Source organism: Leptodactylus fuscus, chromosome 11 (assembly GCF_031893055.1).
Source record: "Leptodactylus fuscus isolate aLepFus1 chromosome 11, aLepFus1.hap2, whole genome shotgun sequence".
Taxonomy (NCBI): Eukaryota; Metazoa; Chordata; class Amphibia; order Anura; family Leptodactylidae; genus Leptodactylus; species Leptodactylus fuscus.
The window spans coordinates 58,155,266-58,166,988 of record NC_134275.1 but is presented as its reverse complement, the minus strand read 5'-3'; the positions used below and the strand labels follow the sequence as shown (position 1 = coordinate 58,166,988).

At 45.3% G+C, this 11,723-nt stretch overlaps 1 protein-coding gene across 4 annotated transcripts in view; it reads right to left on the bottom strand.

Moving 5' to 3' along the window:
* Positions 1–244: 244 nt before the first annotated feature.
* Positions 245–11,723, bottom strand: part of POF1B (POF1B actin binding protein) — a 34,873-nt gene continuing 23,394 nt past the window's right edge. For all 4 annotated transcript variants that reach the window (XM_075259268.1, XM_075259269.1, XM_075259270.1 and 1 more), the window contains 13 exons: positions 10,273–10,368; positions 10,084–10,128; positions 8,399–8,532; positions 8,281–8,296; positions 7,864–7,941; positions 7,322–7,414; positions 6,591–6,704; positions 6,218–6,370; positions 5,988–6,107; positions 3,979–4,107; positions 3,519–3,583; positions 3,167–3,278; positions 245–2,259 (listed from right to left, as the gene is read on the bottom strand). In XM_075259268.1, the coding sequence (XP_075115369.1) occupies positions 2,254–2,259; positions 3,167–3,278; positions 3,519–3,583; positions 3,979–4,107; positions 5,988–6,107; positions 6,218–6,370; positions 6,591–6,704; positions 7,322–7,414; positions 7,864–7,941; positions 8,281–8,296; positions 8,399–8,532; positions 10,084–10,128; positions 10,273–10,368 (1,161 nt within the window). In that variant the 3' untranslated portion in view covers positions 245–2,253. The remainder of the gene's footprint in view (positions 2,260–3,166; positions 3,279–3,518; positions 3,584–3,978; positions 4,108–5,987; positions 6,108–6,217; positions 6,371–6,590; positions 6,705–7,321; positions 7,415–7,863; positions 7,942–8,280; positions 8,297–8,398; positions 8,533–10,083; positions 10,129–10,272; positions 10,369–11,723) is intronic.

The following is an 11,723-nucleotide window of genomic DNA, read 5'->3' as shown; positions in this document are numbered from 1 at the left end:
TGAGTCAAGGTAGCTTTAGCGCCCGCCCCCATATATATGCATTGGTTAGTACTTGTATCCAGAATTGCAGTTGTGTGCAAATAAAATCCACGGGCTAAACACGACATCTGCCGCAATGTACCAAAGGATGTTCTGTACAGACTTGGAGCAGGTAGAGCATTGAGTGCAGCTTTGGATGTGACCAGAATATAACAAAATGCTTTTATCTACAGATAAGACAAACTCACCAGAGTCTCACGTTACTTATTTTTTCTTTATTTTAGAATATATTCCACAGCGGCTTTAAATCATCAGTATCTGCCTACAAAATACAGCGGATAATGCAAAATATCCAGCGACTATCAGCGAGCGAAGGCGACGTGTACAGCGGCCCGGTGTCAGGTACCAGACAAGATAGAGCCAGCGATTCTGCCCGTATGGGAAATAAACTCACATATAGTCAAGTGTAACATTCAGGAATAGAAATGCAAACACTGGAGGATCTGTAATGGGTGGAGATGCGGCACTTGGCAGTTCACAGGTTAAATCTGCGCTTGGAGGATTAGCTATGATGGAAGATTGTGCTTTAAATGATGTTGAGCAGAGTCAAAGGGGAGCCAGACTACAAACAGCTACACTCTAGTCACATCTAGAGCTGCAGGGTCTTACCTGCACTTCTATGTGCCATCTTGGATGTGACTAAAAAAAAAGCATGAACTATTCCAAAGCGTAGCTGTCACCTGAGAGATACTTGACAGTATCCACTGCTATTAGATGGTCACAGTGCAGAGATTTTACCACCATTAATTTCAACCTCTAGTATATTTGCATTTCGATTACTGAATGTCACCCTCCCCCCACACAATAAAATAACCAGCAAATTAATTTCATGAGCAAACCACCTCCGACAGCTATTTAGCATTTCACGTAAACCACATAAAAGTCCTTCCCCCTCACGATATACAAGGTACAAGAGGCCGACCGTCCGTCTGCGCAGTCAGACAGGACAGCGGCGAGGAAGTCTGCGCACAGGCTCCAGTATAGACAATAGATTGAGGATTGTTATAAGAAACATTTTGGTCCAATGAGACCATCCAGTGCTCAGTATGAGCTCAGTCCAGTGTTATGCCTTGGGGACACACACAGAACCCCCTTCACCCCTAAAACATCAGATTCCTACTGCATCATTAACTAAGGAGTGACATTTTACATGTCCGACAACTTGGTCACGAATGAATACCAAGTGCTTAATCCAGAACGTGTTCATTGAGATCCGGGTAGGTGAGACATAAGATTGCATAGGCAATGTATGCATAAGAACCCTAGACAACCACTCTGGTATAGGAAGTGGATCTGTAAATACGTCAGACCCCCTGGGGACTACCTGCTACCCTATATACAGCAGCGTATAGCTTATCTTTATGGATCTCTGCAAGTGTGATGATGGGAGAGGATTAAAGAGGGTCTCCACGGAGTCTATCCCCCTCCGCTTACTTCCACTGAGGTTTTGTATGCTGGTTCCATTCCTGGGTCACATGATTGGCACCAACAATCTACCCCCAAGTCGCTCCGCTTCTTTCGTCCTCTACTGTGTTCCCTGCTAGTTACCTGTACTATGGGGGCTGGCTGAATGTGTTTTTAATAGAAATACAGCCCCCAAAGTACAGGTAACTAGTGGTGAACATTGGAAAAGAGGCCGACTGATTCAGGGGTTGAAGGCTGGTTACGATCCTGGAGTCCCTGGATTTGTCATCTGCAAAACCCCAGAGGAAGTGAGTGATGGCAGACTCCCTGGAGAATCCCTTCAGCAGCACTTAGGTAGGGGCTACACAGTGAAACCCAGCCAAAGATTGCTTTGTCACCCTGTAACACTACAAGTAAGTGAGTGCGCTCGTATCCGCTACATTACTTGTGGTGTTACAGGGTGACTATAAGCATCATGGCCTGAATTGCCTTGTATCCCCAGCCTTAAATCTGATCTTTATAAATCCAATATTATACTAAATAGCGATTGGTGAACATAAAGGTTCTCCTTAGTGCATACAATGTCACCCGGTACTACCAAAAAGCCAAGTTTTTACATTTTTAATTCCTCCCACCACTAATATGGCCCTATAACCTGCGCTGTTAGCGATAGTCTGTGTGTGTGTGCAAGGTATGCAAGACCAAACCTCGTGGACTGAGCCTCTAACACTGATAGACAGGAGGACTCGCGTCTCAGACCACCCCCCATGAGACCCATCAGCAGTCCTGGTGCTCCAGCGGCCGCTTCATTCAGTCCTAAAAAGAGAAACGTGCATCAGAAATGGATCCGTAGCTAATAATATAACAAGTAGAATAGGTTAGTGTATACAATGGTGCTTGAAAGTTTGTGAACCCTTCAGTATTTTCTATGCTTATCTACTTCGGTGCAGATCTGAACCAAATCAAACAAATAGAGTCAAAAATGTCAGTCTGTCAGGAACGCCCCTCCTCACAGTAGCATCTATTGCGCTGTACTGTCAGAGGGGGCGTTCCTTGCCACCCAGCCATGATGTTGAGTGGTGAGGAACGCCCCATCCCTCTCCTCACAGTACTTGTCCATAGATGAGCACTGGGGGAGGCACTGCTGTGAGGAAGGCCGTTCCTGACAGACTGTCAGGAACGCCCTTCTGACAGTGAAAGCTACAGTACTGACACCAATAGCTCTTCACCTGGGCACAGGACGGGAAAGCAGATAGCGTACTGAATTCAGCGCACTATTGGCTTTCTAGCGGTATATTAAACTATATGTGCCCCAGGAGGTGAAAGGTCCTCTTTAAACAAAAGTCTGATCTTCACAACACGTCACCCCATTGGGAACACACTCCATTTGTCTGCCAATCCTAAAGGTTCACATACTTTTAGCACAGACAGATATGTGTAGATATTGGATTGTGTTCTAGAAATATATGACTAGGTCCGATATTTTGATTTGTTGGTTTGTTTGTTTTTTGGGGGGTTTTCCACACAAATTTTAAAAAATAGATAATCTTTTTGAGCATTAGGTAAAACTCCTGCAGAAATATAGTAAACTCTGAGGGGTTCACAAACTTTCAAGCACTGGTGTAAATAGAACAAGTAGTACTATGTGCACCCTGAGCCTCGCCACCATGCTACACCAGTACACGGCCATTACTAAGATCAAACACTTGACTGATCCCCTTACTCGTTTGGACGTTAGTCGCCGCTCTACGACGATGGTCTGCGTTCCTGACGTTGAAGCCTTCGTGTCCTTATAGTCAGAGAGCAGTCGGAGGATGGGGTAATGGTTACTGTACCTGTAACAGAAAGAAGGACAGTTAGTCTTATGTACAAGGTTTAGCCCTAAACTACTTAACTCATTGAATTGTACCCTGACTTATACTCCAGTCACAGCCAGAGCTGAGGGGCCTCACTACCATACTGAGGCAGGGGCAGAGGTAACATTAAAGTAAATGCGATCAGAGCACAGTCACTTGGACGGATACCAAAGAGCACCTGACATTTACTATGGTGTAAAGCACATGAGATATACTCACTTTCTGGTTATGACCTCCTGGGTGACGCTGGTGGAGTCTTTCTGTTGGCGCAGTCTAAAAAGCTCCTAAGGGGAAGTAATAACATAGAGATCAGTCAGGAGGGTCCGCTCAGATCATAGGCATGGGGTGTAGGATTAAAGGGGGTCAGCAGTCCTGGTGCTCCAGATTGTAGAAATGCTTAGATAATCCTAGGATAACTACTGGCTGCCAGCAGGGGGTTTTGGCCACTTTTACCCCCCCCACTGTGAATGCAGCCACAGGAAAACACCCCCTTTCTTATGATCCTTGGGGTTGTCAGTCATCAGAAATCCATTTACTATCCTATGGGCAGAGCACAGGTAACCCCTTTATCTTGTGATGACTTTTTGAAGACTTTCCAGCACATATAAACCGTAGAGTGGCCCTTTAACCCCATGACCTCTGAGAGGAGAGCCGGACCCCTCTCCACAGTAGGACTTACCTCCTGCTGCCTCCTGATTAGGGAGTCTCTTTCCTCCAGGGAGGAGATCAGCTCCTGCAGCTTCATCTGTAAATCGCTGCTACTTCCTTCCCGAGCAATGACATCATGCTGGAACCTGGAGATCTGGGCCTGGAATACATAACACATCCGTATATCAGCGGCGGAGCCTTCATCCTCATCACACTAATGACATCTGTCTATAAAGTAAAAGAGAGGATTTCCCAATTCTGTAAAATCTCAGCCAAGAGACCTGGAACTAGAAAACCACATAATCTGCCCCTGCCCTGGAGTTCATTACAGGCAGCCAGTAGGTGGAATTGGGTCCTACAAATTAACCGCTTCCCGCCGATGGCATTTTTTGATTTTCGTTTTTCATTTTTGACTCCCCTCCTTCTAAACCCCATAACTTTTTTATTTCTCCGCTCCCAGAGCCATATGAGGTCTTAATTTTTGCGGGACAATTTTTTCTTCATGATGCCACCATTAATTATTCTATATAATGTACTGGGAAGCAGGAAAAAAATTCAGAATGGGGTGGATTTGAAGAAAAAATGCATTTCTGCGACTTTCTTACGGGCTTTGGTTTTACGGCGTTCACTGTGCAGCCAAAATAACATGTCCCCTATATTCTGTGTTTCGGTACGGTTCCAGGGATACCAAATTTATATGGTTTTATTTACATTTTGACCCCTAAAAAAAATTCCAAAACGGTGTTAAAATTTTTTTTTTCTAAAAGTCGCCATATTCCGACGGCCGTAACTTTTTTTTATACATAGGTGTACGGGGATGCATAGGGCGTCTTTTTTTGCGGGGCCGGGTGTACTTTTTAGTTCTACCATTTTCGGGAAATGTTATTGCTTTGATCACTTTTTATTCAAATTTTTATCAGAATTAAAACAGTGAAAAAACGGCGGTTTGGCACTTTTGACTATTTTTCCTGCTACGGCGTTTACCGAACAGGAAAAATATTTTTATAGATTTGTAGAGCGGGTGATTTCGGACGCGGGGATACCTAACATGTATATGTTTCACAGTTTCTAACTACTTTTATATGTGTTCTAGGGAAAGGGGGGTGATTTGAACTTTTAATACTTTTTATATTTTTTTTTACTTTTTTTTTTTGCATTTATTAGACCCCCTAGGGGTGTTGAACCCCAGGGGGTCTGATCACTAATGCAATGCATTACAATGCTAATGCATTGCAATGCATTTCAAAAAATCATCATCTCTTTTGCAGGCTGTATACACCAGCCTGCAAAAGAGAGAATTTGCAGACTGGCTGGGAGCCCTTAACAAGGCTCCCGGCTGTCATGGCAACGCGGGGTTGGCCCTGGAGCATGCTCCAGGAGCCGGCGATCCTTGCCAAAATGGCGGCGCCCATGCGCCGCCGGGAAGATGGCGCCTCCGGCGCCTTTGACAGCAGCGCCGGAGGGGTTAATGCCTCCGATCGGTCCGGGGACTGATCGGAGGCATTAGAGCCGGTTGTCTACTGCTTAAAGCGGGCGGTCGCCATAGTTACAGACCCGACACGCGCCGTACTATTACGGCGCATGTCGGGAAGGGGTTAGATACACTGTTTATATCTTGTACTTCATGAGATGTAGCCACTAGGTGGCCCTGTTTTACAGATGACTTGGTACACTGCTTACATACTGGATTTCATGAGATGCAGCTTTATAGAAGACCAGGTATGTTGCTTATCACTTGAATTTCATCAGATGCAGCAACTAGGTGGCGCTGTTCTATAGAAAACTTAGTAGCTGCAACTTGTAAACTCCAGAATGGAAGCAGTGTAGCAAGTTGTGCTGCTCAGTAGAAGAGCTAATTATATCCTATAGTTTATGAGATGGATCCATTAGGCGGGGCTGTTATATAGGGCCATATTATATAGTGCACCTGGTCTACTATAGATGTGTAACTTGCAGGGTGAGGATTTTACCGAGCGAATCAGTTCACACAAGTGCTGAGACTATAATACATAGGACACACATTGAATCCTTCAGACTCACCCTTAAAGCTCGGATCTCCTTGTCCTTCTCATCTCGGAGGCTGTCAATCATGTCCTTGTACTGTCTGGTGATCTCGTCTGTCTTAGTCTGGAGCATGGGGCTGGAGATGGTTTCTGTGACCTGAGGAAGAAAAAGGAAAGGACTAAATACAGTATGTCCATTGCTATAAGAAGTCTGACCTTGATGTCAAACCTATAGCAAAACTATTATATCCAGATCTCATGGCCCACCTGTACACGCAGGTTCTTGTTCTCCTGCTGCAGAGCATTCTTGGCGTACTCCAGCTCCTTTAAGCGATACTCTCGGTCACTCTCTGCATTGCGCAGGGCTAGCATACTGTCCTCCATGCCGCGCAGCTTCATCTGACCATCTTTTATTTCTTGCTGAATAAACAAAACAAGTCACTAGACATATTTACAGATGCAGCAGAGCCGAGAGTGTTGCACAGGGCTGCAGGTAACATGCACCACACTGATCACAGCACACACATTATCTGAAACCCATGAGATCTATCTAGATCCAAGGATATCAGCTGCTAGTGACAGTGCCCATGTTCCTCGTGCGTCTCAGAGTTCACTATATCTAGGTTACCATGATCCATACCTGCTGCTGGCGATTCTTTTCCCGCAGAGAAGCCAAAATGGTCTCAAACTCCTTGATCTGCTCGTCCTTGAAGGTCAGGTCTCTCTCCAGGCTTTTCTTGTCAAGTTCTAATTTCTGCAAAAGAAAGCGATTGATAATTATCATTGTATTTGTTTTATCAGTAACAACATTGTAACACATGGAGTTATCCAGGCAGGGGTGAGGCTAAGCACTGGCAACATTGTAATACAGGGGGCTCATCTAGGCAGGGGCGACGCTAAAAAGTAGCAACATTATAACACATGGGGTTATCCAGGTGGGAGGAGGCCATGCAATAGCAACATTGTAACACATGGAGTCATCCAGGCAGGGGCAAGGCTTAGCTTATAAAAAAAAAAAACCAAACCAAAACATTACTAAACACACTTCCCTTCTAAACCTTAATTTCCCCACTGTGGGACTATTAAAGGATTATCTTATCTTATTTTATATTCTGTATGTATAAATATTCACATTATTTGTCCATCTTTGTCATCTTTTCTCAAGACTCTACAGATGTAGCTAGGCTTGTTGGTGCCCACTCTGACAACCAGCACCGACCCTCAACTAGGCCCCTGCTTTAAGCATCTCCTCATATGTTTTAGGCTTCAGAACCCCCCCCATCTGCCACCACTGAGCCCACATTTATACTTATTCTATTTATCTATGTCTTTTATGTGTAGTACAGACATTACAGCTTCGTTGAGTCTTACATTTAAATCATTCTGTAAATGTCCCAGTTCCTCCCGCAGGCTGCTGAAGGTAGATAACACTAGCCTCATAGACTTGTCCGAAGTCTGTCGCATCTGGGGGCAAGAAAATATAATGTGATTAATCAATACAGCACCCAAATAATGAGAGGGGATCAGTACAGTGTCAATATACAGAGAGGGGATCAGTACAGCGCCTATATACAGAAAGGGGATCAGTACAGCGCCTATATACAGAGAGGGGATCAGTACAGCGCCTATATACAGAGAGGGGATCAGTACAGCGCCTATATACAGAGAGGGGATCAGTACAGTGCCCATATACAGAGAGAGGATCAGTACAGCGACTATATACAGAGAGAGGATCAGTACAGCGACTATATACAGAGAGGGGATCAGTACAGCGCCTATATACAGAGAGGGGATCAATATAAATATCAGTACAGCGCCTTTATATTCAGAGGAGATCACTTTAAACTACAATGTAACTGATCAATCACAATGTAGCGACAAGTTGATAAATGTCAGTGGCGCCCTCGTCTGACCTGGAGGAGGTAGCGGATCTGCTGCTTGGTGAGTTCAGAGACTCCTTTAGGAATCAGCGATTCGATATCCTCTTCAGACTGTAAGGAAGAAAAGCATATGAGTATCTACATATCTGTGATCAGTGTCCGGCATCATCAGAGACCGAGCCTGTCACTATTCCTTTCCTCATCTCTTATGTTACATAAGGTTATCTAAGACTGATACATTGTAACAAACCATCAGCAGTGAGAAGAATTAATTCAAGAGTGATTTGGAGTTTCAGGATACGAAGAGGAAAGATCCAGAGATCTTATAAATGCTGAGAAAATGGACACAGACTCTACTAGAATGTTACAGGACAGTTTCTGTTACTTTGTGTCGGGCACCACACTTGTTACAATTGTAGCACAGTTAATAGAGTTCAGAGATGGAGTTACCGATTCTGACGGTTTCCTGAAAAACAAAACAAAACAAAAAAAGGTTACAATCTCCAGTGGCGTTGTCGATACATCGATTGAAACAATACAAATGGGGACAGAGGAGGGCGGAGCTTACCTGGCGCCAATCTTCTCCACGTGCTGCAGCAAACAGCTGTACAGGTCATTGTTCTTCCTGCTCAGCTCAGCCAACAGCTCGCCAAAATAACGTGCGTCCAGCTGCTCCGGGCCGGAACTGATGCTGCTGCGGGTCTGGAAGGACATAAGAGGGCAGGAGGCGGTGAACTGAGCGATATGGACAAAGACCAGAACCAGCAACGGAGGCCTAGGAGCTGCAAGGGCACGTCAACTCATCTGCATGCCTAATAGCCACCTTTATATTACCAATACAGGGTGGTCTCTCCCTCTACAAGGGGCATACATTGCATTAAGTTGTACCCTCCCCTCCCCCCCACCTCTCTTCTACTGTCACCTCTGTGCCAGTTTTCACTGTAGCGCTAGTATTTTGTTCATAAAGGAAAGCTGAACATAGCAAATTACTCAATGGCCTTATTAATGGGGCTCAATGATTCTTCTTGGCCTAGAGCTACACAATGACATGTTGCAGGACATATGTGTAGTCATAGTCTTATGTCATGTGATCAAAAATCGCAAACATTGCAATGTATCTCTCCGGTATGGCATTGAGACTACAACGTGGCTCAGAAAATACAATACATGCTGGATTGTGGTCGCGACAGGTCTGCAATGACCAGAGAGATAGTCACACAACTGGCTTTTTTTATTTTGATCATAGACTTCAATGGAAGTTTCCTGGAAAATGTCTAATACCTGACAATGAAGTCACAGACGTATCGGATGCAACTTCTATAAAAGCCTATGGTAAAAAGTTGCATGAAACATCTTCATGGCCAGATACAGTTTCATTCTTGTCTGGTGAATTGCTCTGCCCATGTGCTGACTAGTTCTGGCATTCCACCTAAGAACCAGGAAGCTCTGGCTGAATAAAACTGCAGATCCGTATAGACATAACATCGGTAACAAAATCCAGCGACGGCGGCAAAACGCCCGCGAACGTCTTAGTCTGGTGTGACTCAGGCAGTTTCATTGTGGACTCAGGGATGTTCAGTGACTCCCCGGGGCCGCACCTTCCCTCACGTTGGGACTTGTTCACATGCAGGAGATGAACAGCTTCATGGGAACTTAATTAGTTTAGGAAGATTTCAGCTGACGCAGGAAGATCCGGGATCTCCGCCTGGCACATACTACTGTCTACATGTATGTAAAAATCTGTATAGATCTGTGCTTAAAGCTTCAGCACTCTAGGAAAAGACACATAATGAGAGTGTGCTGATCCCTCAAGGATTTCAAGAACACTGCCTGCTGTCACTGAATGAGAACAGTGCTGAAACTGCCCTGGACTGTTTGTTACAATGTATCAGTGCAGACAATCCTCTGCAGCATAAATCTCATATTTCTTAACTGCACTGATACATTGTAACAAGATGCTCGGCTATGTGATCAGGATTAAGCCAGGATGGATTTTAAGGGATTGTCAAAGAAGTATTTTCAGGGGTTCCAAGTTGGTTCAGACCCTGACCCCGCCAAGTCGCTCCTCTTCTATGTGCTATAGTAAAGCCAGGTGCACAATCGGGGTCGGAACCACTAGGGACACAAGAATAAACAGACTCTTTGGACAACCCCTTTAGTCGCTCCTCCTACCACAGTACTGATAACTCTCCCCAGTGCACCAAAGTGACCCATGACCCCAAAGATACTACTGCACCACAAGAGGCTCCGTACCTGTTCAGAGTTCTGCACCGTCACCTTCTGCTCAGATATCAGGTCCTGTATGGAGAGGAACAACCATCAACAAGAGGAAGAAGAGGAGAAACTACTACTCCCAGCATGCTGGACCCTTCTATGGATGTCAGAAGGAAACCGATCACATGTATCATTCACAAGTACAGGAGGTGTCATGGCCGCACTCACCTCGGTGGACTGGACGGAGACCTTCCTGTGGCTGCTCAGGTCACTCACTTGGTCACTTATTGAGGAAACGCTCGTCCCTCGTATCACCTGACGTTCCTGGAAAGACACGTATCTAGTTAAGGCGACACCAATCCCACTTAATGCCCCACCTGTGTAGGTGATAAAGAGTAACTGCAGGGTGTGAACACTTATGCAACTGGCTTGTAGGAGTTGTAGCTTCATTTTTTTCACAATTTTGGGCAGAGAAATAAAATAAATAGAACAACAACAAAAAACAACTACTGCAGGTCAGGCAACTGACAGTCTGACAACTATTACTGGACCGGTACTTGATAGTTCGTCAACCATTGCTGGTCCTGCACCTGACAGTCCCACAACCATTGCTGGTCCTGCACCTGACAGTCCCACAGCCATTGCTGGTCCGGTACTTGACAGTCTGACAACTATTGCTGATACAGCAGCCAATCTACACATAGAGGTTGCAGAACTGGACAATGGCTAGACAGTAGGACCAGACTTATAGATGGGATTCTCCCAACATCCTGCCCTATAGGCAGGTGTCAGTATTTTGCGCCGGATTCTCCGACCTTTACTGTACATGTACATATGGCAGCAGGGTGGACTTTTACACCATTTATACTCCAGCGTGTGGGCGTATTGTGTATCCTGCAGATGCCAGACTATCCATATAACATACAGCAGGTGCTGGTCTTAGTTTAGGGTTTATCTCTCAGTCGTCCTAATCTTGGCAGTATGAACACGACTTCCCATCATGAAAGCAGAATCCTCAGATAATAAGCAATCCCGCCCCCGGTGCGGAGGGGCAGAGCAGCTCTACTTGGCAGGAACCTTGGGAATTATTAATTAAGAGGCTGCTTACAGATGGAGCTTTGTGCTGGGATGAGGAGGCGCCTGGGGGAGATGCGGCTCCATCACCTGGTGTCCCGGACTCCCTCAGGACCTGACTCATTCCATCAACACAAACACAAGTCTAAGAATTCCTACTGCAGTCCTTATACTGCCTCGCATTATATTCATTCACTACCTGTCATTCAATGCAAGAGACAAATCTGCTGCAACCTGACATCACTGAGAGCAAGAACCATGAAGATAATCCTTGCTGCTGTCATGGGGCCCGTCCCATCTCTTCTCTATGTGTAATGCACAGGTAAGAGCTGGACACGGACAAGATCTTACAGGTGCTGATAGGAGGTGGGAATTCCTACACATTCACAGGATCTTTGCTTGCTATCAATGAATGGATGACTTCATCTGTAATATCTCTGCTTGCTGGAAGTGATGGTGATAAACTGAAGCAAAGTAGACCAAGGAACCACAGAAAGGTTTACTATCCAAAGTGTCAGCCTCATATATGGAAGACTGGAGGACAGCGACAGCATATCCATAGGGGGTGCCATAAATGTGGCCAGGTGTCCACAGGTACCAGACGT